Source organism: Macrobrachium nipponense, chromosome 22 (assembly GCF_015104395.2).
Source record: "Macrobrachium nipponense isolate FS-2020 chromosome 22, ASM1510439v2, whole genome shotgun sequence".
NCBI lineage: Eukaryota > Metazoa > Arthropoda > Malacostraca > Decapoda > Palaemonidae > Macrobrachium > Macrobrachium nipponense.
In genome coordinates this window covers 31,296,902-31,324,875 of record NC_087213.1, presented here as the reverse complement: position 1 = coordinate 31,324,875, position 27,974 = coordinate 31,296,902, and the positions used below count along the sequence as shown (strand labels likewise).

At 41.6% G+C, this 27,974-nt stretch overlaps 1 protein-coding gene across 1 annotated transcript; it reads left to right on the top strand.

The window, feature by feature from the left end:
* Positions 1-326: 326 nt before the first annotated feature.
* On the top strand, positions 327-27,830 carry LOC135198579 (large ribosomal subunit protein eL32-like). Its single transcript, XM_064226295.1, has 4 exons — positions 327-382; positions 24,300-24,403; positions 24,693-24,845; positions 27,651-27,830. Exons 2-4 carry the CDS (start codon positions 24,311-24,313, stop codon positions 27,807-27,809), a joined length of 405 nt encoding a protein of 134 aa, XP_064082365.1. The 5' UTR covers positions 327-382; positions 24,300-24,310; the 3' UTR covers positions 27,810-27,830.
* The last annotated feature ends 144 nt before the right edge of the window (positions 27,831-27,974 follow it).

Here is a 27,974-nt window from a genome sequence, read left to right as displayed (position 1 = left end):
TCTAAAACGACTTGCAGAGGATTCATTTACACTGTACAAGATTATTTTTCTGTATCGTAAGATGGAACATTTCGGACACAGCCTGTGATTCACTTAGCTGATGCTAGAGGGAGAAGGGTCAATGTGTTACCAGCTTTTGAGCTGCAAATATTATTTAAAGAATGACATATGCCTTTCTTAATCAAAAATTTTGCGTCAAATTTATATTTGAATTAAATGTAAGTAAATTAAATCATATAATTATATCTCTTTATAGGATCTTATCATAGAAATATTATAATATCCATCACCACAGTAAACGTGCAACAGCTAACCGTGCGCGCTTGGTAGACTGGTATAACTGCTCTGGCTATCCTCTTGTTTTCCTCGCGTGGTCGACGAGGTTGGTCTGCTTGTGTGGTTATCATTTTATTACAATTATTTAGTTTTCTGTTCAATACAATTTAAGTAAGTCACGCAGAAGTGAAAAGTAAAGTATAGTGTTGGGGCTGTATTCATGTGAATCATTTTATACTCTGGAATTGACAATTTTTCAATGTTTTGTTCATGCTTTATGACTGATCTGGAACATCATGGTCCGGTGTGGAAACGTCGAACCCCGCAAATGGTGGTAGATAATGTACGCTAGGGAATTTTTGTGTCTGGGTTACCCGTTGTACGTTAGGGAAATGTTTTTGTCAATGTTAACCAATTTAGGTTAGGGAAATGGTTGTGTATTGTAAACCACTATGTAACTAAAATGTCAAAGTTGGCCAATGTATGTTAAGATTATGGTTGCGTGTTTCCTTATGGTAGCGTGTTTCCTAAGTCTAAAGGCGCTGTCACACTAGCGAAATTTCCGTTGACTTTTGAATCTGACGTCGACTTTTCATGTTTTGACGAGGGCTTTCTGGTGTCGTCGTCACGAATTTTGAAAACGGTACCGATCGAATTCAACCCATCGCTACCGTCGACTTATTGTTTGTTTATATTTCGGAGAGCGTGCATTTTAAGTCATCAGATGCAAGATGGAGTTCTTGTTACAGTGGACAAGATTGGCAGAACAGTTTTTGGTCGAAGATGTGGGGTAGAGACGATGCGTATGGGATAGGGTAGATCATCACAGCAGGCCAAGCAGGCCGCCTACCATCAATGCAAGCCACCCTCCGAAAAAGTACATTATAACGCGTCCTGACACCCGAGATGGGCATCAGTCGCGACTTGTTGTTGGTGAGAAACGGAGCTAAAGACCTCTACTCTCCTTTCGAAGTAAGTATTTTCTCCAAAGTTAGAAATTAAGGCCAAATTTTAAGTTTCAAACATCTAACTCGACCTGGTAGTTGATATATATAGCTTACGTCCCTGACGTTCACGGCAGAATTTCAAAACTCGCGGCAATCGCCGATTGGGTAGTCAGGTGCACCACCTGTGCGCCCTTCTACCAGGTTACGTAGCACCATACCAAACTATTCCTCAGATCTTCCCTGCCGCCGCTACGGGGATGAGCATCGTTGGAACTTCGCTCGTTATTAGCCGTGTCTTTTGCAGTATTATTTGGTGAAGTACACTTTGGCTTTGGCTTTCGCTTGATTGGATTTTGATTCGTTTCGATATGTTGGTTTTTGACCTTTGCTTGTTTTTTGATCTCTCTTTTGATTTCTCATCATGTCTGATTCTGCTTCAAGTTTGAGAATGTGTGTGAAAGGTTGCAAGACTAGACTTGCTAAATCCTCTTTAGATCCTCATTCTATTTGTAGTAAATGCAGAGGAAAAGTTTGTGAGATAGGTGATAGATGTGATGAATGTGTGGGCTTGCCTGAGACTGAATGGATTGAATATTACCGCTATGTGCGTAAATTAGAGAAGGATAGGATAAGGAGAGCGAAGAAGACCTTGTCTCGCTCCTCCATAGACAGTCAGGAATAGATAGTTCTCTATCCCTCGATAATCCTATTGATCCTCCTCCTGTTGTATCATTACCAAATCCAGTTTCAGAAACAGGTAAAAGTCCATCATTACAGGACATGATGACGGCCATTCAAGCCCTTGGTCAACGGGTTGGTAGAATCCCTGGCCACAAGACAGGGATAAATTATGGTCTAATATGAGAGATATTAAAGTGAATAGTGAAATTAGTGCAAGTGCAGTGGAGGGTGCGGCCGCTCGGACTTGTCGTGCTCCTAGTCCTAGACCTCTTCCAAGCTCACCAACCCCTGTGAGAAGGAAAGTCGACCGACGAAGGGAGGGCGAGAGGTTTTAGCTCCCAGAGGGCGGTCGTCCCCTCGAGCGTACCTGTAGACGATCCCCAGGACGCTCACCCTCGCTATAGGAAAGGCGAGGTTAAAGTGTTTTCTTCGTCTTCTGACGACGCAGTACCCAGACGGGGCTGGCGTCAGACTTCTAAATCCAGACCCATTAAAAGGAAATCCCAGGACGCGAGCGTCTTGATACTGGACGCCAGACGATATACGTCAAGAGCGTCCAGGATGTAGTCATTGGAGCAGCCCCGAGCGCTTCCCTTCAGGTTCCGATATTTGCTCTCCTACCAAATTAAGACGTAAGACGTCGCACAGGCGACCATCGTCTTTGGTAGGAGGCAAGGAAATATTGGAAAGGGGGAAAACCTTCGGTGCAAACTGCAACTCCGGATCGTTTCTCTTTCGATTCCGATGCTTGCTCTCCTATGCCAATCAAGACGCATGATGTCGCACAGCGGCCGTCCGTCTTTGGCAGGAAATAAGGAAGGATCGGACGAAGGGAGACTTTCGGTGCGTGCTACAACTCCTGTTCGCTTCCATTTCGTCTCCGATGTTTGCTCTCCTACCAATATAAGACGTAAGATACCGCACAGGCGCCGTCGTCTTTGGTAGGAGTAAAGGAAGCATCGGACGATTGGATGCCTTCAGTGCATGCTCCTGCTCCTCCTTCGGATTGGCGTTCTTCAGGCCTTTCATCTCAAGACGAACAAGAATGAAGAGAGAGAGATTGACTTTGCAACTTCTCTAGATCTGTTCCCAGCAGCAAGGAAGCTCCACAGTTTTCCGTACTGCAAGATTTTAAGCAGAAACTCTCCTCTCTTATGCAGTCATATCAACCTGCTACTCTTACTGTAAACGCCAGGACGAAAAACGTTTAAAGCACGACGACAGACGAAAAAACGTTCTTGAAACAAGACGCCAGGATGAAAAACATCTTGAAGCAGACAGCAGGACGATAAGCGTCTTGAAGCAAGACGCCAGGACGAAAGAAGTCTTGAAGGAAGACACCAGGACGAAAAACGTCTTGAAGCAAGAAGCGCCAGGACGAAAAACGTCTTGAAGCAAGACGCAAGGACGAAAAACGTCTTGAAGCAAGACGCCAGGACGAAAAAACGTCTTGAAGCCAAGACGCCAGGACGAAAATCGTCATGAGACAGGATGCCGAGACTCCAGCATCAAGAAACTGGACAGCAGGATGCGCAAACGCAACATGACATCGCTACATCAGTTGTGTCTCAATCAGAAGAAAGGAATGAAGACATCCCCCATTCTCCTTTTGATCAGATGCAAGTCGTTTTTCCGAGGAAGAATATCAAACAGATCTACAACCTTCAGCAGATCTTAAAAGGCTTATGAAAGTTTTTGCGGAACTTTTTCCAGAAAGTTTGTGCCAGCTGCCCCCTCGTTCTCCACCTTCAGAGTTCACTTTAGGGAAGGCCTTCTAAAGAATCCGACTTTACGAAGATGGTATTATCGCGCTCTTCGAAAAAGAGCCTTGAAATTAATGAAGGAATGGATGGACTCTAAGAAAGGACCAGGGAAAAAACAGCTTTCTCATTTCCTCCGGCCAGATTAGCTTCCAGATCCAGCATCTGGTACGACACTGGAGAAGTCCTAGGTTTGGGAGTTCCAGCTTCTTCCCATGGGGACTTCTCTAGTCTTGTGGACTCTTCTCGTCGGAACGGCCATGGGGAAGACGAAAGTGGTTGTCTTCCTCTGAAATGGACCACCTCCTCAAAGGGATTTTTTAGAGCCTTCGAAGTCTTTAACTTCCTAGACTGGACTCTGGGTTCGTTGGGAAAGAAAATTGAAAACTTGAAGTCTACCAAAACGGAAGAACTGCGTTTCACCTTATGTCATGCATTGACAAAGCGCTTCGAGACGGGTCGAACGAGCTAGCAGCCCTTTTCTCAGCTGGAATCTTGAAGAAAAGGGCCCAATTTTGTTCTTTCTTTCGACGTGGAGTACGCTCACTCAGAGCAGCGGAACTGCTTTTCGCTCCCCTTTCGACTCATCTTTTTCCGCATAGTTTGGTAAAAGAAGTATCCTCAGCTCTGACTCAAAAAGCGACACAAGATCTGATGACTAAAGCAGCAAGGAGAGTTGTTTCCGTCAAGTTTTGCAGGACAGAAACTTAAAGAAACCACTCCTCACCACGTAGTTCTCGGCCCTTTCGAGGTAGATCCCTCAGGAGAGGGAATGCAACGACCTATTACAAAAAACTCCAAGAAAGGAGGCTTCAGAGGAGGAAGTAATAAAGTCTGACAAAGTTCTTCTTTCAGACAGTGGTAGGAGCCAGACTCAAAAATTTCTGGCAAAACATGGAGAAAAAGGGAGCAGATCCTTGGTCTATTCAGCTTCTCAAAGAAGGATACAAGATCCCTTTCTGGAAAAAACCCCCCTTAGCAGAAAAACCCCCGATTTTGGACGTGAGTTCCCTGAATTTTTCGTGAAGAAACAAAATTCACTATGGAGACAACGAAATCAGTTCTTGCTGCAGTCAGACGAGACGACTGGATGGTTTCGTTGGATCTCCAGGATGCTTATTTTCACGTCCCGATCCACCCAAACTCCAGAAAGTACCTAAGATTTGTTTACAAGACAGAACACTTTCAATTCCGAGCTCTTTGTTTCGGTCTAAATACCGGCACCTCAAATTTTCACAAAATAAAACTATGAGCAACGTAGCAGCAATGCTACAACAAGAAACGCATCAGAGCCTCCATTGTATCTGGACGATTGGCTCCTCAGAGCCCATTCCTACGCCAACTGTCTGGAGAATCTTCAGAAAACAATTCGATTATCAGAAGACCTAGGCCTTCTGATAAACCACCAGAAATCCCAACTGATCCCATCCCAGGAAATCGTGTACTTGGGGATGAGGATTCAGAGTCAGGTTTTTCGGGGTTTCTTTTTCCGTCCACATTGAGAACGGAACAAGCTTTAGAGAAAACATAAGAAACTTCCTAAAGAACAGAAGTGCTCTGCGAGGGAATGGATGAGTCTGCTGGGGACCTTTTCCTCGCTAGAACAGTTTGTCTCCTTGGGAAAACTGAACCTACGCCCTCTGCAGTTTCATCTAAATCAGCATTGGGACAAGAAGAAGACACTAGAGTCAATGTGTATTCCTGTTTTTTCGAAACGACATGAAACACTATCTACAGTGGTGGACGATCCCGTCAAGCTCCAGGAAGGCCTCTCCCTAAGCGCAGAGGAACCCAAGACCTAGTGTTGCCTTTTCCGACGCCTCGGACTCGTGGCTGGGGAGCAACACTGGGGAAGTTAGAAGTCTCGGGCCTTCTGGAACAAGGAGCAAGTAAAGTTCCACACAATCTGAAAGAATTGACTGCAGTTTTCCTAGCTCTCAAGAAATTAGAGAGCGTAGTCCGGAACAAAGTGGTACAGGTCAACTCCGACAACACAACGGCGTTGGCCTACATCAGCAAACAAGGCGGGACTCACTCAGTCTCTCTATACAGAGCAGCAAGAGAACTGCTCCTCTGGACAAAAAGGAAAAAACGTGATTCTGGTAACACGCTTCATTCAGGGAGAAAAGAATGTGAGAGCAGACATCCTGAGCAGAAAACATCAAGTCTTGACAACAGAATGGACTCTCCATCAGGAAGTTTGCAAGAGTCTATGGCGAATCTGGGGGCGCCCGCCCTTGCATAGATCTCTTTGCAACAGCGCAGACAAGACGGATGGAGACTTACTGTTCTCCAGTCCCAGACCCCGAAGCAATCCACATAGATGCGTTCTTCTGAATTGGACACATCTAGACGTGTACGCCTTTCCCCCATTCAAAGTGGTACACAGAGTGTTACAAAAGTTTGTGGCTCACGAAGGAACCAGGATGACTCTAGTGGCACCCTTCTGGCCGACAAGAGAATGGTTCACGAGGTACTGGAATGGATGGTGGACACCCCAAGAAGCCTTCCGTTAAGAGTAGATCTACTCAAACAGCCCCACTTGGAAAGGTATCACCAAAACCTCCAAGCTCTTCAGCTAACTGCCTTCAGACTATCGAAAAACTCACAAGAGCTAGAGGATTTTCGAGGGAGGCAGCGAGTGCAATTGCAAGAGCAAGGAGGTCTTCAACCATTAAGGTATACCAATCGAAGTGGGAGACTTTAGAGGATGGTGCAGGAACAACTCTATTTCCTCTTCCAGTACCTCTGTGACTCAGATAGCAGATTTTCTGCTATACTCAAGAAGAGACGTAAACTTTTCTGCTTCTACTATCAAGGGTTATAGGAGCATGCTAGCAGCTGTCTTCAGGCATAGAAACCTTAATCTATCTGATAATAAGGATCTACAAGATCTTCTTAGATCCTTCGCGACAACTAAGGAAAGAATACAATCCTCAACATCTTGGAATTTGGATGTAGTCCTCAAGTTTTCTCATGAGTGACAGGTTCGAACCCTTACAGGGAAACATCCCTTAAGGACCTCACCATGAAAACTCTCTTCCTGATTAGCCTAGCAACAGCAAAGAGGGTCAGCGAAATCCATGCCTTCAGCAAAACTGTAGGTTTCAGACAGGGCAAAGCCATCTGCTCGCTACAGTTGGGATTCCTAGCCAAAACGAACGCCCCTCTCAACCCTGGCCCAAGTCATTCGAATTCGAACCTCTCGGATCTCACGGGTGAGGAAGTAGAGAGAGTTCTTTGTCCGGTAAGGTCTCTGAGGCATTACTTGGAGAGAACGAGACAAATACGTGGCACTTCAGAAGGGCTTTGGTGTTCGTCAAGAAACCCTCTCTGCAAATGTCGAAGAATGCGCTATCCTTTTTTATAAGGCAATTAATTAGGGGAAGCGCATTCAGCATGTACTGAAGCAGATATGAAGCTGCTTAAAGTTAAGACTCACGAGGTTAGAGCTGTAGCAACCTCGGTTAGCATTTAAACAAAATAGATCTCTTCAGAATATCCTGGACGCAACATTCTGGAGGAGCAAGTCAGTTTTTTGCGTCGCACTATCTTACGCAAGTGCAAACTTTGTATGAAGACTGCTACACACTGGGTCCGTTTGTAGCAGCTCTTTCAGTAGTGGGAAAAGGGTCTACCCCTTAAAACCCATAATCCAATACTCTTTTTCTTCTCTTGGAACTATTGAAAAGTTATGGTTGTTTGTGGAGACCTGGATGCAGTCTTCCACAATCATTGATCTTAGTCAGGTGATCAACTTGTTCCTTAGTAGTGCCCGTAACAAGAGTATTGTAGGGAGTCTAGTCACATAGAGGTTTGACCGGTTGACAGTCTCCAAGAGGTCTTCAGCCCCTGGGTGGATCGCTGGACCTCATAAGGAAAGCAGGACACAATGAGACAGGATATCATTAAAGTCAGCTTCCTTAACAGGTACGAACCCGTAAGTTTGTTTTTATTAACACTTATGTCAATTCCAACGATGATAGCTGTTTCTGACCCTCCACCAAAGGTGTTAATCAGCTATATATATAACTACCAGGTGAGTTAGATGTTTTGAAAATGTTATTTTCATGATAAAATAAATTTTTGAACATACTCACCTGGTAGTTATATATAATTAAATTCCCACCCTCCTCCCCTCTAGAAACTATGGCATGGAAGATCTGAGGAATAGTTGGTATGGTGCTACGTACCTGGTAGAGGGCGCACAGGTGGTGCACCTGATACCCAATCGGCGATTGCCGCGAGTTTTGAAATTCTGCCGTGACGTCAGGGACGTAGCTATATATAACTACAGGTGAGTATGTTTCAAAAATTTATTTTATCATGAAAATAACATATTTTAAACAGAGGGTACTGAAAACGGTCTCAAACGTAGTGCAAATCTCACCAAAAACGCGTTCAACATTTTTACTTACAACTCGAGGTATTTAGAAGATTGACGCCATCTCGATGTTTACGGAGTAGCTTGTGTCAATAAACTAACCATTTCCTGTGATAAATCCGCACACCACTTGTACCCACAGACGCTGGAGCACTTTTATCACAACAATCGAAACACGATTTCTCATCAACAACAAGCCCAGGCGTAAACAGCTGTTGGGGTAGAAGATGACAAGAAGCGTGCTCTTGGCTAATTTTTAAATAAGTAGTAAAACATCAATATTTTACATATTTATGATGATTAATTTGAAAATATTCGTTATTGAAAAAGTAACTCGACTCTGACTCAATTTAAGTAATTATTTTTCTGAATTAGAACGTTCTTTCAAGTTCTGTATTATGACGTCACGACATCTTGACTTTCGTACCTATTGTAAATAATTGCTATACTCAACTGTCATTGCAGAACAGTTTACCAGTTATTCATGCAGATTGTTATCAGCTATACATGTAATTGTTATAATCGTAATGCGCATATATATCTTTATTATTTACTTTTTGGATATATGAAGATGTTTTACTGCTGGGATTATCGCCGTAGTGTGACGCAATCGTTTTCGGTCCATGGGCCTCTTGTCTGTTTTCGCACCATAAGAAATTATGGGGCCGAATTTGCAATGACCCAGAAAGTCGTTAAAAGAGGAAAGTTAGCATTGAGGGGCATATGTTTTGACTGAGAAAAATACAAATTTTATCAATAGCTAGCTTGTAAAAAATACTGGTTATAAAAACTTGATTGACAACTAAGCAGCATGTCTACTATGGGTTTCAGAGACAGTGCAAGCAGGTTTTTGGGCAATACCTATTTCTGTAACGAACACTCTTAACAGAACGAGATTTTGCTATAGTGCATTACACCCAGTGCCGTAATTTATATGGGTATCGTGAATCACTAATCGTAAAGAATAAACGACACTTGTCCTTGTACCAAGAGACAAAAACTCCATTATGCAGAAATGGATACGAACACAGCGTATAAAAGCTACGACCTACCCTACCCTCTCCCCAACCCCAACCCCCCCTCCACCGCCATCCCTTTTCTTCTTCGTTCCTCCGCCTTCCTTTCTCTCTCTCTCTCATCTCTCTCTCTCTCTCTCTCTCTCTCTCTCTCTCTCTCTTGTCTGTTCGTCCCCCCCCATTCGGTGTGTTGCCCTCCAAACTGGGTATAAGACTTACACACAAAACGTTGAAATTGGTGAAATTAGGCTATGTATTGGAAGTATATATACATAAATATTAAAGCAATTTATCATTATTGCATTACTATGACAACTAGAATTCATGGAAACAGTTTTATAACCTGTTAAGCGTCACCCACGTAATAATACGTTTACCTTGCGATCTACTCGGTAGCGCCTTCAACGGGATATTACGTTCAAGACTTTAACTGTGCTTGTCAAGCCGTCAGCCCCGTAATAATACGTTTACTCGTATAGAAAGTGTAGGAACATCATTTGGTAAACACTCTCAGCACATGGGAAACTTATTTCCAGCCTGGCAACTCTTTCCTGGTGGTGGTCGCTTATGCTAGAAAACTGCCTGTCCCTGTTGGTTTTCTTTCAATACGCTTCGGGCGTTTATCGAGACAAATTGGATTTCGCGTCTTCACAATGAATGTCCCAAAGAGGAGGCATATTTCTTTAGGTGAGATCAATCAAATACTAGATGAGGAGTGTGATATTGATAACCTATTTGATGATGAGAGCTCTAGTTTCTGAATCCTCCAGTGATGATACAAATTTTTCTTCCAATTGCGGGAGTGGAAGATGACTTTTCTTTGCCGAGTGACTGGACTCCGAGAGAGAGAGAGAGAGAGAGAGAGAGAGAGAGAGAGAGAGAGAGAGAAGAGAGAGAGAATTTCCTACAGTTAATTACAGTATGAATAACAAGCAATAAAAATCAATATTAACTTTGAAAAACTATCATCAGTGCTATGATCGCTGAATTACAAAAAAAGCGTGACGGTGACTTTGTTAGCAGCGAGCTCATCAGGGGCGGACGCTAACAGGATAATGGAACGGCGTATGTGTGAAGCCTCCACTAATGTGGCAACGATGATTTTGCCATTCTTAGCATGCAAACATTAAAGCATGCAAACATTAAAGGTTACATTTATTTCTGGCATACGATTATTTAAGAAATTCAAATACTAATAAAGACTGAAATCAATGAAAGTGCTAGCAAAAACAAAAAAAGCAAAAAAAAAAAAAAACGTAGTCTTTCCTCTATGCACTTTTTCCGTATTCGTTCCTCTATGGTTTTCGGCAGCCAGATGTACGAAAACGTTAGAAACATTTGATTTTATCTACGTTAGAAATATCTGTAATTTTTCGGGGTAATTTGGTTGCAAAAAAGGGATAATATACATGAATTAAATCAAAATTTTTAAATAACAATGTAAATTTAAACTAAATAACGAGTAAAGTAAACAGTTTAGGGAATAAAACTTTGCAGTTTCGTCGTCTGTCGTCGTCTGCTGTTTGTAATTGTGTTTATGGCGCGCGCGCTTAGAAACCAGGAACAGCAACGGGTTTAAAGTGCAATGTGGAGTGAACTGAGACCAAAATGTGTATAATAACAATCAAATAAGCACTGTGGAGTTTCAGTTGTGATGGCAGTAAGGATAAAAACCGCCGATTACAAGGTAAGAATGAATTCAGTTCCAACCATAACCCCGGGAATAACAAGTTTCATACTTTCACTATTAAATATGCAACAAAATGTTGTTTTATTGTGCTGATTACAACTGCAATCTTGAGTAAGATCAATAAACGTTACATACATACGCTAACATTGTTCAAATGAGTGCTGGGAAGGCTGGGGAAAGATGGTGTCCGTCACTGATGAGAACCGTCCATGAAAAACGTAGCCGCCATATTGGATTTCAAAACTGCCTTGAAAACATATTTTACGAAGAGCTCACATGCTTATTTTAGTTCGTATGGGGCTTTCATATATCACAATATGTTGACGAAACTTCAGTCTTTTAAATGGTATGCTTAGAGTTGCAATTGTATTCATGTTTCACCAATTAAATATCGAGTGAATAAGACCCGTCTACCGTGATGAGGGTTGGCCTGTACTGATGTTTCCCCCTAGTACTAAGCATGATAGTTTTATGAAAAAGGGTCTTAAATGAAAAGATTACCAAGAGATCACCATGCGACTCGGGGAAAACTGTCCTGAACTTGCTGATCTTTATACAGATAAGCATATGCTATAGGGTAAAAAAAAAACCGCATGGTACAGGGGTGGACCATGTACGATCAATTGCGATAGATATTGGTACGGTAGTGAATTACTCATGCGTCAATTTCAGACTTCGTGCCGTGGGGGTACGTCAGATTCTGTCAGTGGTGCCGAATTGCGCTATTGACTTGCTGTAGGCACGGCAGGTTGCTAATCAAGCAGCAGTTGCCGTACTCTGTGGCTAAGAGCAATAGGTATGGCACTAGAAGATCAGTGACAGTAGTAATAATAGTCGAACTGCATTGGTTCGCTGAACATGTTCAATTCAAAATGTCAAAGTGAAGCACCATACTGTCATCACCAAAGCACCAAAACATTTTTTGACAGTAAATGAAAATATAAAAAATCATAATAAAGATTTCGAACTGGATATTGGTACGGCAGCCGTACCCCGATCTCGGTAGATATTGGTACGGCAGTGAATTACGCATGCGCTAACCGTTGTTTACCGCCTCACGCATATCCAAAGACTATACTGAAGTATATACACAGTCTTTGGGCATATCAGTGACAGCAAGAAAAATGGTGACGGAACAGCATGAACCGCGGAATAATACATTAGTTTTCGCCGAAAAACAGATGTTTTCAGGCTTTAACGAGCTGAAGAAAGCCATAGACATCTATGAAGACTCAAACTTTCAAAAATTGGGTAATTCATGGTATATACGTAGGTCACGAACGATCGAATCGGCCCTGAAAAGAATTCCGAAGAGGAGATTCAAAGAGGATTATATATAAATATATACACTACCATCGTACCTTTGGTGACTTTCTCGGCTCTTTATTCTGCCCGACGTCGGCAGCTGCAAGGGCCGTTATATACTTTACAATATTCTTTTAATTCACTTCATTGGGTATATTGCAGCTGTCGGAGAAGACGATAGAATTTACCAGGTCCATTAAAATCTGGATAGTGTTGTTTTTGTAGTACAAAAAAGCGGGACACAATTCACAAAAGCTAAAATAAACCAAAAACAAAAACAGGGGGGAGGAACATTTTGCTAACTGAAAAAAGGGGGACAGATGTTCAAAAAGCGTGACTGTCCCACCTAAAAGCCGAGCTCTGGTTTACATAATACAGTATGATTAGCAAACTGGTAAACGGATACAGCTAACTGCCGTATCTACAGCAAGTCAAGACCGCAAATACGGCGCCAATGACAGAATCTGCCGTACCCTCACCGCACTATATTATTTGTACGGCAGGAAGTCTGAAATTGACGCATGCGCAATTCACTGCCGTACCAATATCTACCACGATCGGGATACGGCTGCCGTACCTATATCCTGTGCCTAAAGATTTTTACTATATAGACATAAAAATAAAAATACACTAATCTATCTGTGTACTTCATATCTTCCTTGAATCTCCTCTGAACCGTGTAATAATACATCAGTTTTCACGGAAAAACAGATGTTTTCGGGTTTCAAAGAGCTGAAAAAAGCAATACTGTAGATGTCTATGAAGAGTCAAACTTCCAGAAATTGTATATCCGTAGGCCACAAACTATTGAATCAACCCTGAAAAGAGCTCCGAAGAGGAGATTCAAAGACGACTTGAAGTACACAGAAATCGTCTTCTGCTGTATTTATGTTAGTAAGGAAAACTACCAGTGTCGATCCTCTGGTAAATGGCCTAATCAACCATAAGTAATCTTCCAAATCAGGTCTATATTAACAGCATGTTTCCTATATTGGACGCACTACTGACTGCTGCACTACCTGACTAGCTAAGCTTCAAATTTTCTTTGAATCTTCTCTTCGGAGGTCTTTTCAGGGCCGATTTGATCATTCGTGACTTACAGATATACAATTTCTGGAAGTTTGACTCTGTAGACGTCTCTTGCCATTTTCAGCTTGTTGAAACCTGAAAACATCTGATTTTCGGCAAAAACTGATGTATTATCATACGGTTCACGTTGCTAGGTCGTCATTTCCTTTCTGTCACTGAGATGCCTTAGGCGGTAAACAAGGGTTCGCGCATGCGCAATTCACAGCTGTACCAATATCCAGTTCATGAACTATATGGGTATGCGGTGAACTTGACGACAGTAACGTAACCGCCTAGTTTATAGGTATTTGGTTATCTGCTCGTGAGGGTTAGACAGAATTAGGCTATTAAGCTATGCTTTATCTAATTTAAAGAAGGCTGGGGCAGAAGTAGTGTAAGCTGTAGAAGTAGGGTAAACTGCTGAACTGCGGCAAAGTGGCCACCTTCCTGAGAAAGTACTTGAATTTGCTACCATGAGCATAAGTCAAGAGGCAGCTCATCTTGAAGTGTTTTCTCCTAAATTACGAAAATGGCATAATTCAAGCTCTTTTTCAGGAAGTGGCTGTATCCGATAATGTAAACTGCATAGCAGATCACCTTGGAAATTGATTTTTCTATATTTTGGTTTGCTTATCAAGCATTGGTAGATCTAATGTAATTGCTCCGCATCAGGTATTTCCTTGGAAATTAATTTTTTCTATGGTAATTTGGTTGCTTATTAAGAATACATTTTTATTTTACAATGTAACCTGTAATTAATCTCAGAACTGATTGGTTTTATGTGGGATGCAATTGCACATGGGCAGTGTTACAGGGGACATTAGGTAAGAAGTGGTTTCCTTCAACCCTGATTTAAGTAACATGGCCAACTAGGTTAGGTTATGGCATAATAGGATAATTTGGGTCCTATTATAATGGTGTAAAATACCAAATGGCCACCTCTACAGTAGCACAACCACTGTCCCAAAAATCTGAAAGTATGGCATACCTAATTTGTGACTTGGGAGAAAACACTTTGAGAGGAAAGTAGAGGTCTCGAGGTGTTGCTTTGACAGAAGCTGGCTCTTGACCAATGTCTATCCTGGATTACAGGACTTGTTATAGTGTTTTTGGGAGGGTTATTTTACCCTAGATTTCTATAGCCAATCCCTTTTCGAACATATGACTCCCTAATGACTTTAATATTCGCTGAGCCGTTAGTCTGTGTGCAGTTGGTTACTTGGAAATACTGGATACTGTAATTAAGCTCAGAACTGATATGTTATTGTATGTTTGTCTTCATCAAATGCTGTTGCTCACATGTAGTGTTGTACCTAGGGGAACATTGGTAAAAAGTAGAATTTCCTTCACGGGGGGGATGTTCGGACCTGGAGCTCTGGCTAACACAACCTATTATATTAGGGTAGGTTAGTATAGTGCCTCTTAATAGGTTTCCCAAGTCAATCACTTCTTAAACATAGTCTATGGCACCCACATGCCTTGCGTATGCATGGAACCATTCCAGGGTGGCCATCTTAACAATAACATGTCTGTTCTCCCTGTGTTTTACCCCACCCTAAACCCCATTCCCAAAGGGTCCCTGATAACCTGGCTGGCCTCCCACCAAGTAATTCATGACCCCTTTCTATGCATTCTACACTGTAGACTATGCCCTGTTTAGGCTAAGTGGGCTAGCTTAAACAAGTTGTTAGTATGTTAGCCATTCTGTTAGGCAAACAATCTTTAGACAGGAATAGGAGTGGATGTAGATAGACTAAAGGGAATATTTTACAAATGTAGCAATGGGATTGCCAAGACTGCAGTGGTGGCAGTTGCATATAACTTTAGATCACGGTAGGATGAGTCTCAATCCTGGGTGTCTTAAGAAAATCAAATTGTGATTGGATTGTTTGAGACACCTCGCATACAGTTTCATACAATGGTGTTTTCCATTCCTCAGAGCTTACTGCTACAGTTTTTAAGGGAGATGTTGAACCACTTTATATGTGAAGTTTCGTTATCTCAGTACTTGGTGTGTTTTTTTATATACATATATATATATATATATATATATATATATATATATATAATAAACAGTTTATTTAATTTATTTCATAATTGCATTAATCATGCCGTAGAGCACCAGTAATTGAAACCATTTATGCCACATGTGGAGCTAATTTGACAAAGTAAACAGGGACGTGCACTATATGAAAACAAACCTCCAGTTTTCATACAATCAACTTACCTGTCAGATATATACATAGCTAAGACTCCGTCGTCCCCGACAGAAATTCAAATTTCGCGCCACTCGCTACAGGTAGGTCAGGTGATCTACCGGCCTGCCCTGGGTGGCAGGACTAGGAACCATCCCCGTTTTCTATCATATTTTCTCTGTCGCCGGTGGTATCAACATTGTTGTTATTACCTCCTGACTTAGATTCATTTTTCATCCTTTGATCATCGTTTTTCGGCTTTTTGTGACGTATTTGGATCGTGTTTTGGCATTCGCTACAGTGGACTGTTTTTGGAATAACTCTTTTGGATTTTTCTCAGTATGTCTGATTCTAATGTGAGTGTGAGAATGTGTGTGAATGTAGGCTGCAGGGTGAGGATACCGAAAGCTTCGGTTGATCCTCACACTGTATGCCGTAAATGTAGGGGGTTTCAGTGTTCTGCTATTAATACTTGTAAGGAATGCGAGGGATTGAATGCAGAAGAGTGGAAGACTTTGACTTCTTATTTGAAGAAGCTAGAGAGGGATAGAATTAGACGATTGAAAGGTGTGAGTTCAAGGCTATTGAGCCTTTCACTGATATTTCTAATCCTACTGATGTAGATTCTCCCTATGTATCTCATTCTCAGAGTGCTTTTTCGGATTCGGCATCGGAAATCGCCAATCTGAAAGCTACAATTAGAGACATGAAGTCCAAGATGGCTGACTTCAAAGGTAAGGCTAGTGAAAGTGAGCATTACAGTGAAGTGAGTTTTCCCTCCAAGTGTTGTGGAGGGGGCGTTTGATCGTCCCTGCGACGCTCCCAGGCCTAGACCTCTTCCAAGCTCACAAGCCCAGAGGAGAAGGAAAGTCGAAAGCCTTAAGGAGGTTGTGGGGAATCCCCAACGGTCAGACGTCCCTTCAGCTAGCTCTGCTTCGTGGCAGGCGGCTCAAGGGCGCTATAGAAAAAAGCGTCCTTCGCGAGTGTTTCTCGTCCTCTCCCTCTCCCTCACCTAAACGAGGGTGGAAGGAATCGAACTTGTCGAGACCGCTGAAGCGTCATATGAAGCCTGACATAGATTCTAGTCAGAGCGTTTCTCAGATGACGCTCCGTCTTCTAGCAAGAAAGCGAAGGGGGCGTCAGCGTCACCTGAAGTGTACGCGGAAGTACCCTTTCCTTCTTCTCCCCGAGTGATGACGAAAGACGTCATGCACTGGACGTGGGAGAAGCGTCAAGAAGATCCATTATGGGCAGTTCAAGAGCAACTGTCATCTCTAGTGGAGTTTTAGCGCCACGTCTTAAGGACGTGACGCTTCCAATTAAGAAGTCTCGTCCTCTCTCACCTGTTCAACGAGAAGCGTCATACAGACGGGAATCGGCTAAACGTCTTACAGAAGCGTCTAGTTCGAGAGCGAGAACAGGTGCTTACGAGAGTTTCGTAACGCCAGAGAGACGTAAGACGTCTTTTAGACGAGAAGCGTCATTGGAAACGGAGCATAGACATGACGCTCCGTCCAATATTATGACGCCAAGTTGGACGCCTTTGGAGAGCGGAGCGTCTTCCAAGCGCGAAGCGTCATCGAGACGTCAGCAAAAGACGTCATCCATGACGCTTGGCGAACGGGAAGCGTCATGTAAGCGTGAAGCGTCTTCTAAAATTCTAGAGAAGCCGAAGCTTATGACGCCTTCCCAGAACTATTAGAGCGGGAAAGAGGAAGGATTATCATTCCCTTAGCCCTCTCCTATTAGATTTGTCTCCTCAAGAAGAGGAACGTTCGGAAAGGAGAGCGGAGACGCATGTAGATCCCGAGTTACAGGAAAACTCGGATGACGAATATAGTGGAAGAGAAGGTCTGTCTAACTATAAGGTGTTGACTACCCTACTTCTTGAGGAGTACGGAGACGAGTTGACTCCTGCCGCTCCTCCTTCTCCGCGCTCGCTCTTTTCCAGTGCTAAGACGAAGAAGCCTTCGTCTTTTCTCGAAATGAAACCCACCATATCGATGAAAAGAGCTTTACATGCCTTAGACTCATGGATGAAGTCTAAGAAAGACTTAGTGAGGACAGTCTTCTGCATGCCTCCAGCAAGATTAGCTGGGAAAAGAGGCATTTGGTATCGGACGGGAGAGAATATGGGTATTGCTCTCCCTTCTACAACCGAAACAGATTTTTCGACTTTGGTTGACGCTTCACGGCGTCCAAGTCTCAATTCTGCACGGATTACATGGGGAATTTCGGAACTGGATCATCTCCTCAAGGGACTCTTTCGTGTATTGGAAGTTTTTAACTTCTTAGATTGGTCCCTTGGGGTGATGTCCAAGAAAGCCCATGATTCGGAAGGAATCGAACCTGAAGCCCTGTTATGCATATTGTCTTGTATTGACAAGGCGGTACAGGATGGATCTTTTGAAATCTCCTCTTTGTTCGGGGCAGGTCTTTTAAAGAAAAGGACTGTATATGGCGCCTTCTTAACAAAGGCAGTCTCACATGCTCAGAGAGCAGCACTTCTATATGTGCCTCTATCTGACTTTTTGTTCCCTTCTCAGTTAGTAAAGGACATTGCGCATTCTTTAACTGAGAAGGCAACTCAGGATCTGCTGACGCAGTCAGCAAGAAAGAAGAAACCTGTTGCTACATCGGACAAGAAAGGACCCAGTACAACGGTGCAGCCCTTTCGAGGTGGTCCGACCTCCAGACCTTCCACAAGGAGGAAGGCTCCAGAGAAGAGAGGTAGATCTGCTTTTCGTTCCTTTAAGAAAGGAAAATGAAGATTCTCTCCTCCAAGCACCAGTAGGTGCCAGGCTCCTGGGATTTGTGGAAGCCTGGACACTGATAAATGCAGACGCGTCATCTTTGGCGATCTTAAGGAGGGGATATCGTATCCCTTTCCTGAACACTCCTCCCTTAACGTCAATACCAAGGGAACTATCAGCCAAATACAAGGATCCTGTGCTGAGGGATACTCTTCGATCGATGGTGGAACAAATGTGGGACAAGAGAGCGATAGAATTGGTACGGGATCAACACTCCCCGGGGTTTTACAATCGCCTTTTTCTGGTGGCGAAAGCCTCGGGAGGCTGGAGACCAGTACTGGACGTCAGCTCTCTGAACAAATTTGTTCAGAAGGAGAAGTTCTCCATGGAGACTTCTGCTTCAGTCATGGCGTCATTACGACAGGGAGATTGGATGGTGTCTTTAGATCTCCAGGACGCCTACTTTCACGTCCCGATCCACCCTTCATCGAAGAAGTACCTCCGTTTCATGACGGGGGGAAGGATCTTTCAGTTCAGAGCCTTGTGTTTCGGCCTGTCCACAGCTCCTCAGGTCTTCACAAGCCTGATGAAGAATGTGGCGAGGTTTCTTCACCTCAAAGGAGTGAATGTCTCTATGTATCTGGACGACTGGCTCATCAGGGCCAGATCGGAGAGACAGTGCTTGGAGGACCTAAAGTTAACTCTGGATTTAATCAAAGCGTTGGGATTGCTTGTGAACCTCGAGAAGTCTCAGCTGACCCCCAGACAAGACCTAGTCTATCTGGGGATTGGATGGATTCTCGGGGTTTTCGAGTTTTTCCTTCGCAAGAGAGAATCGCAAAAGGTTTGCGGATAGTCTCTCTCTTCTTAGAGAAGCAACAAACGTCGGCGAGGGAATGGTTGAGCCTTCTGGGGACGCTTTCCTCACTAGAACAATTCTTCCCTCTAGGAAGACTTCATATACGTCTGCTTCAATTCTTCCTCAAGAGGTCTTGGAGCTGGAAAACCGGACAACTGTCGGACGTTTTTCCCATTCCAGTGGAGATAAAGTCACACCTACAGTGGTGGTTGCTCCCTCTGGAAGAGAACAAAGGGATCTCTCTAAGAACACAGAACCCAGACCTAGTGTTGTTCTCCGACGCGTCGGAGAGAGGTTGGGGAGCGACTTTAGGCTCAGAGGAAGTGTCAGGCACCTGGGAACCAGCACAGGTGTCTTGGCACATAAAACTGCAAAGAGCTCTTCGCCGTACATCTGGCCTTGAAGAGCCTAGAACCTCTGGTGTCAAACAAGGTAGTGCAAGTAAACGTGGACAACACCACCGCACTTGCCTACATTCGGAAACAGGGAGGGACGCACTCCTCGTTCCTTTACGAGCTCACGAGAGACCTATTACTTTGGACGTCTCACAGGAACATCTCCCTGCTGACAAGGTTCGTACAGGGAGTAAGGAATGTGAGGGCGGACAGGCTCAGCAGGAGGAACCAGGTCCTTCATACGGAATGGACACTACACGAGGAAGTGTCTCTCGATCTCTGGTCTCTGTGGGGAACTCCTCATGTGGATCTCTTCGCAACATTCATTTCAAAAAGGCTCCCAGTGTTTTGCTCGGTCGTGGAAGATCCAAGAGCACTTATGGTAGACGCCTTCCTGCTAAACTGGTCTCGAGTAGACGTTTATGCTTTTCCCCCATTCAAAATCCTGGGGTTAGTAATGAAAAAGTTTGTGGCGTCAAAGGAGACGAGGATGACGTTAATAGCCCCCTTTTGGCCGGCCCAGGAATGGTTCACGGAGGTGGTAGAGTGGATCGTAGACTTTCCAAGATCCCTACCAAGAAGGACGGATCTTCTCAGACAACCACACTTCAAGAGGTACCACCAAAACCTCCCCGCTCTCGCTCTGACTGCCTTTCGACTATCGAAAGACTTGTCAGAGCGAGAGGCTTTTCTCGCGAAGTGGCAAGCGCGATCGCGAGAGCACGCAGAACCTCCACTACGAAAGTATACCAATCAAAGTGGGAGGTATTTAGAAGGTGGTGTAGATCCAAGAAGTTGTCCTCCTCCACTACCTCTATAGCGGAAATTGCTGATTTCCTGCTATTCCTGAGAGAAAAATCTCATCTAGCCGTATCCACAATAAAGGGATACAGAAGTATGCTCTCGGCTGTATTCAGGAACAGAGGTTTAGATCTGGCAGATAATAAAGATCTCCACGATCTCATAAGGTCTTTTGAGACTTCAAAGTCTAAGGAACCAGTACCGCCGAACTGGAACCTAGACGTAGTCCTAAAGTATCTGTCATCGGAAAGATTCGAACCTCCTCATCGGGCATCGTTTAGAGACATTACCCGAAAATGCCTATTCCTATTATCTTTAGCTACGGCAAAGAGAATTAGTGAATTGCATGCTCTGCAGGATAAAGTAGGATTCAAGGGAGACTCAGCGATTTGCTCGTTTAAGACCCTGTTTTTAGCGAAAAACGAGAATCCTACGAATCCCTGGCCTAAGTCATTCGAAGTCAAAGGCATGTCGAGTCTCGTAGGCAGAGAAGCAGAGAGGTCTCTATGCCCTGTTAGAGCTCTGAAGTTCTACCTTCAGAGAAAACATCAAATGGGAGGCTCTAGACAAGGTCTTTGGTGCGCGGTAAAAGACCCCACAAGACTGATGTCCAAGAATGCGCTGGCATTCTTTGTAAGAAACGTCATTACAGACGCTCATAAGGCCTGTCCTGACGAACAGTTACAACTGTTGAGAGTAAAAGCTCATGAAGTGAGAGATATAGCGACGTCTCTCTCGTTTCATAAGAATATGTCGCTTAAAAACATCATAGATACGACCATTTTGGGATGATAGCAAACTCGCAGTATTTAGCATCTCATTACTTGAAAGACGTGCGTGTGACATATGAGAAGTGTTTTTCTCTAGGTCCGTTCGTATCGGCGGATACGATCTGGGTACGGGAGCCGACACCAATTCCTTAAATGTATATACTTTTCTTCTTTTTGGATATGGTCGAGAGTCTCTTCGAACAATGGAGGACTTAGGCTAGCACGGGCGGGGCGGGCCGTCTATGTTGTTCAGTAAGAGAATTCTTGTCATATCCAATTAGTTGAGTATAATTTTTTTTTGGAAATTATGTATGTGTGCGTAGTGGTTTTGAGTTACGGTTGTTGTGACGAGTTCGGGGATAACTCGGAACAATCCTTAGTTCTAACATATGGTTAGGATCAGGTGGTCGGGATTGGTTGTGTGCTCCTTCATAAGGTGTATTGTCATATAAGTGGATCAGCACCCATTGACAAAGTCCTTTTAGGCTCTGCCGAGTAAGCGGATAAGACCCCATCGGCAGACCCACAAGAACTCTTGGCCATAGATCATATATCTCGCTAAAGTTTCTTGAGGTGATGCAGACTACTGGGCAAACACCCACGAAGTCTACCACCTATCAGGTAGGAACCAAGGTTTTATTTATACCTACAACATATGTTGTTTACCTGTCTATTCCATATAGAAGCTGTCTCTTACCCTCCACCGAAGGGTGCCAATCAGCTATGTATATAATCTGACAGGTAAGTTGATTGTATGAAATGATATTGTTATGTTACAATAAAGTTTCATACATACTTACCTGGCAGATATATACAATTAAAGGCCCACCCAGCCTCCCCGCAGGAGACAGGTGGAAGAGAGAAAATATGATAGAAAACGGGGATGGTTCCTAGTCCTGCCACCCAGGGCAGGCCGGTAGATCACCTGACCTACCTGTAGCGAGTGGCGCGAAATTTGAATTTCTGTCGGGGACGACTGAGTCTTAGCTATGTATATATCTGCCAGGTAAGTATGTATGAAACTTTATTGTAACATAACAATATCATTTTTATCAATATATCTCGGCATTAAAATGTGAATGGTAATAAATATCAGTTTTTAACATCAGTTGTTGGTTATAACATATGTCCAATAGTTTGTCCTCATTACTGATGCTCAAAAGGCAATGTTGATGGTGTTAAATATCTATGTAGCCATATTCAATGATGTAATCTACTGTGTACTGTTAATATTTTTTAAATGAGCTACATTACATAAGATCATAGCAAAGATGGTAGATCACAGCACATTTGAAACTGTATGTAAACTATTGCATTTTAAAAGTTAATGTAACAAATGGATGAAGATGACTTGCATGAGTAAAAAAATTATCTGGATTATTTCAGGTAGGCTATTCAGAGTTTGTGTATGTATATCAGTATATGTATGTGAAAACAATTATGTATGGTCATCTTATCACCCATAGTATTGTGATCGAAATTGCCAGATATGTGCATTTATTTAATTTTATTTTTTTGAGGCTGGCATGGAAAATTCAATAGAAGCCCTACTTGCAGTGAAAGTGTTTATTTCTTTTATTATATCTTTAGGCATTCACCAGTCTTAACTGTATAATGGATATATTATTGCATAACCTAGGTCCTTTGCCAACATCGCACTAGATTATTGAGGCAATCCTTGGAGTTTGAGTTGATCACACTTAAACAACAATATGTCTTTTAGAAGTTAACCAAATTTATGGGTCATGTAGGTCTGGTGAGAAATTTTTTGTTAGTTTATTTTGAAAATATTAAGCAAATGAACCATCTAGATTAGGGCAACCCCTACTCTTTTTGCAGTGTCACTAGTATTATGTTAACTTTATAGGCTAGGCTAATGTCAAACAAGCTACTGTAACCTTCCGTTCTTAAATGGCTCGTGTAAGAATAAGTGTTGATACAGAAACAACTAAGCTAGAGGTTAACATTCTAGGTATACATATTCAGTAAGAGGAGTTGGTGACACTTGTCCGGTGATTTATTATAAAAATCTGCTTCCACTGTGTCACTGGAGTACTTACTGCATTGATAGGGTACAAGGAACCCATATTAGGTTGCTGTCCCTTGCCCTTATTTAAAATAATTCATGTCAAATCTAAATGGTGTGGCTGAATATTAAATGAAGGAAATCCTTTCCATATTAGGATTATGCTAGGATCCATTACAAATTACACATTGGAGCATTCTAGGCATTTGCTTAACTCCCTGTCATGTAGAACATCTTGATATGAAGTGTAGTTGACTAAGCATAAATATAAAAAAGTTATTCATCAACATTAAATATGTAAAAATACAAACATTCAGTTGGAAATCATGCCAACTCCAAAACTTGTGTAGTTAATGCATGCAGATCATAAATTTAATAAGCTTTTAAGTTGCAGTGGTCTGTTATGTTTTGTGGCAGTACTAGTAAATAAATTTTAGTTGAATCATGTTCAACATCTGATAGACTTCTTGTAATTCTGTGGTTTGATTACAAGGAAGTCATCAGGTTTTGAGATGTGATAAATGCTTATTTTCACTTCCAATTTTGTAATACTGAGCCTGTTCAGTTAATACTGGAAACCCACATGGGAAACAATACAGATGAAACTAGTAGCTGGAATATGAATACAGTAGTACTTTCAAGTACAGGCAGTCCCCAGGTTACGACAGGGTTTCCGTTCTTGAGATGCATTGTAAGCCGAAAATCATTGTAAGCCTGAACATCATAAAAAATCTTAAGAAAACCTTACTTTTAATGCTTTGGGTGCATTAAAAACTATGTAAGCTGCGTTCTTATTGAATTTTTCTTCAAAAAACCTTCAAATATTGATTATTTTGCATTTTTGGAGTCATATTTCTTCAGCCAGATCAGCGTTGTAGGCGTTGTATGTAACCCTGGAACATGCATCGTAAACTATTGATTATTTTGCATTTTTGGAGTCATATTTCTTCAGCCAGGTCAGCGTTGTAGGCGTTGTATGTAACCCTGGAACATGCGTCGTAAACCTGGAAATAATTTCTGATAAATATAATTGAAAAGCGTAACCTCGGAACATTTTAGCCAGTGACTGCCTGTATTGATGAATTATAGCACCCAGGAAATCAGAATACTATTAGGTTAAACAGCATGAAATTACAAATTGGATAAAACCAATAGATAATTGCCTTAAAAAAAAAAATTAGTTAATTCTGTTCTAATTAATTCTGTTTGAGGGGTTGGAACCCCCACGTCACTTTCAAATGCAGAAAATGATCTTTTGAACAACCATAATTTGTTTTGATAGTGCTAATCCCTAGAGTTGAATAAATTGTGCCTGTGGTTTATGCAGTTTTATTGGAATTTTCTTAAGTGATTAATTTGAAATTTAATTGCAGGTCTAAACAAAATGGCTATCGTACCACTTAAGAAGCCTAGGATTCTAAAGAAAAGGGTTAAAAAGTTTAAGCGTCATCAAAGCGATCGCTATGTTAAGATAAAGGTAAGTTGCTTTACTTTGGGTGTTAACTCATTTTCTTGATTTGAATATATGGCAATTTTAGAATTTAAAAATACCGTGGATTTAATTGTAAAGTTTTCTTACTTGAAACTAGAAAGTTGGCAGTTGATCAATTTTGAGTATCAAATAGATAAAATGTTTACAGGTCATGTTTTTATTATTCAATGGCCAGAAATTAATGTCAAGGAATGGGCTTACTAAAACTTGGTATTGGTCTGATGGATTATTGTTTAGCATGTAGTTGCTATAAAATCTGAAATTTATATTTCAGCCTAATTGGAGAAAACCCAAGGGTATTGACAACAGGGTCAGAAGGCGTTTCTCTGGTCAGAATTTGATGCCTAGCATTGGTTATGGATCAGACAGAAGAACAAAACACATGCTGCCCACTGGATTTAAAAAAGTCCTTGTCCACAATGTTCGAGTAAGTTAATGTTCTGTTTTCCCTAGTGGTCTCTTGATGCATTTTCAGCATATTCAAGAGTATTGGTATTGCAAGTTAGGAGTCTTTCTTTCCGGCACAGATTTTTACCGTTCTACATCCAGTGCTTTCAAGATGATATGTACTTGATGTTGGCCGTTGTAAGGGGAAATTGCCAGTCTCCATTTTTTTTTACTTCAGTTTTGAAATTTGTAAGTGTCATTTACCAAATAAAATGAAAGACTAATCCTTCTGGCTAGCCCTGTTCTTAAATTGAATAAATTAGCTGTGGCCTGGTTTAAATACTTATAAAAATGTGTTGCCTAAAAGAGAAAGATCTTTTTGTAATATTGGTTGCATTAGCCTTGGATTAGTTGAACTTCACCACCATAGTAGAAAAATTTGAAACAACTGAAATGAAATTGTTTGGATGAATGGAAAGTGTTTAAACCACTGAAATTAGACTAAATCTGTAGGAATGGAAAGTGTTGACCAGAAATTTTAAATTAGCAATGAATGATTTCATGTTGCAGAATGAAGTTTTCTATGTTAAGTAAACTTTTTCTGAGAGATTGCTTTGTTCTTCTCTGAAATAGAAATCACTGCAGTCCATATTGGTTTCATGATTGTTTTTTATTTTTTTCATTTTTTGTTATTTTTCTTTTGTAATATTTACGGTGAACTGTAAGAGCTTCCATGGCATCCATCATACATGATTGCAGTTGTAAAAGTAATTATGTTCATGCAGTGGTATATGAAATAGGCATGTTCCATGTGACATATGTACCACATAAAGTTAAGTGAAATTTTTCTGGAAGAAGGATACACAGAGGGTAATGCTCATAATTTTAGCTAGAAAAGGCCATGGCCAAAATTAAGTTTTAAGAAGTAATAAGTAATATTTCAAGCCAACAGTCTAATAACAACCAATTATTTGCATTATATTTATGAAGTCTGAATAAGTTAGGCAAAGTATGGTGAAAAGACATTTATTTGTTAGGAATACTGGACATGCACTTAGAAAACAAGAAAACCACTGAAATCTTGTCTTGGCATTTTACCAGCATGAAATTTCAGTTAACAAGGTCTGTCATATGACAGGGCATTTTTTACCAGCATGAAATTTCGGTCTTAAGGTCTGTCATATGACGGAGTAAGAAGTTGACTGTATAATCATAGCTAACTTGTGGACACTGGTGCATCACCCTGACCCCTGGCACCAATGTCTGAACAATGTGAATTTCCTCTGTGTATTACATAATTAATGAGGCTGAGGTTTTAATAAGTGACTACATAATAGGTTACACCTGATCTGCCTATCAACAGTCCTAAAATAGAGGCTGATAAGCAACAGCAACTGTAGTGGCTTCTGTCATGAGCAAAGAGCATAGTGTGGGCATACCACATTGACTGGACTGTTTCTCATCTATTGTCTCTCCTGCTTTGCCAGATGGCATTTGTGTTTGCAAAAGTGGACTGTTTGCCTTGCCATCATACTGTCACTCTTACATTCCAGACATGTAAAATGTTCTAGCAGACAAGCTAAGTTGCATTTATGCCTTATGAGAGCCATGAGATTCTACTAAAAGGAATTGATATTCGTCAGGTGCCCGCACATTTTTGTTTGTACATGCAAACGTCTATACAGGCAGTACCCAGGTTACGACGGGGGTTCTGAAAATGGTCGTAAGACGGAACATCATAAAAAATTCTAAGAAAACGTTAACATTTAATGCTTTGGGTGCATTGAAAACTATGTAAACTGCATTCTTTATGGCATTTTTCATAAAAAACCCCTTTAAATATTGATTATTTTGCATTTTTCGTGTCATTTCATCTGCCAGATGAGCGTTGTAAAGTCGTAACCCTGGAAATAATGTCTGGTGAATATAGTAATTGAAAAGTGTCGTAACCTCTGAACGTCGTAAGCCGAGACTGTCATAACCCAGGGACTGCCTGTATATGAATTCATGAGGTACACAATGAGCTTATGACTCCTCTTGGGATTGTCACCTTACTACTCATGCAAAGCTCACTATGTTGGGTATGGGACTGTCCTCAGGTCTTCTACCTTAAGGATGTCATCCAATCCCTGGATACATTCTGCTTGGGACCTGTAGTGGCTGCTCAGTAAGTTTATGTAGTCACCCAACTCCATTTGGACAAAGAAGTACTATCTTGACACACACACACACTGCTGTATTCTCATCATGTATCACAGATCCTGTAGAAGTTTCAATACAACTACATTCCTTACTCTTGCTGAAGGATATATTTGGCTAACTGTACCACTTATATTGAACTTTGAAACCATAATTGTGGGCATGAGGAGTCATTGGTTTAGTAATTATAGAGAATTCAGTATTGTATTAAAGTGAAATCCTATAGTGTTTTAGTTTTAAATTATCCTCTTGGGGGTGGCAGACAACCTCCCCCCATCTCCGTTTGAACAAACTGAAAACATTTTGTAGGTTTAAGATGAAGTTGACTGTGTACACCTAAAGTGTCAGGTATATCCTAAATGCATTTACCAATGCTGGACACATGATGGGATAGGTTCAGTTGTGCAAAAAACGAAATTGTATGACAATAGTACCATTAGTGCTGAAGGTAACTTGCCAAAGTAAGCCTAATACAGTGTATCTTTTACACAGTATGGCTTAATGAACTCGCTGGGTTACCTCGGAAATACTATAGAACAGTTTGGAAATTTTCTCCTCAGATTTATATTTGAATGTTAAAATTTTATTAATATAATTGTATGCAAAATGAAAAATTTAACATATACCAAATTTTCTTGTCTCCCAGGATTTAGAAGTACTCATGATGCAGAACCGCACTTTCTGTGCTGAAGTTGCCCATGGTGTGTCGTCTCGTAAACGAAAGGAGATTGTTGAAAGAGCCAACCAACTTTCAATTCGTTTGACCAACGGTGCTGCAAGATTGCGCACTGAGGAATCTACCTAGTTTAATAAATTGTGGTTGTAATATTGGTTTTTTCTAGCCTTGGTTTTTTTTTTTTTAATCTTTTGTGTAAGATTTTATATTTGAATGTTGTTAAATTTTCAGGTTTGTGTATCACCGTTATAACTAAACTGTTAATCTAGCAACATTGCCAGTCCTTTGAGAATT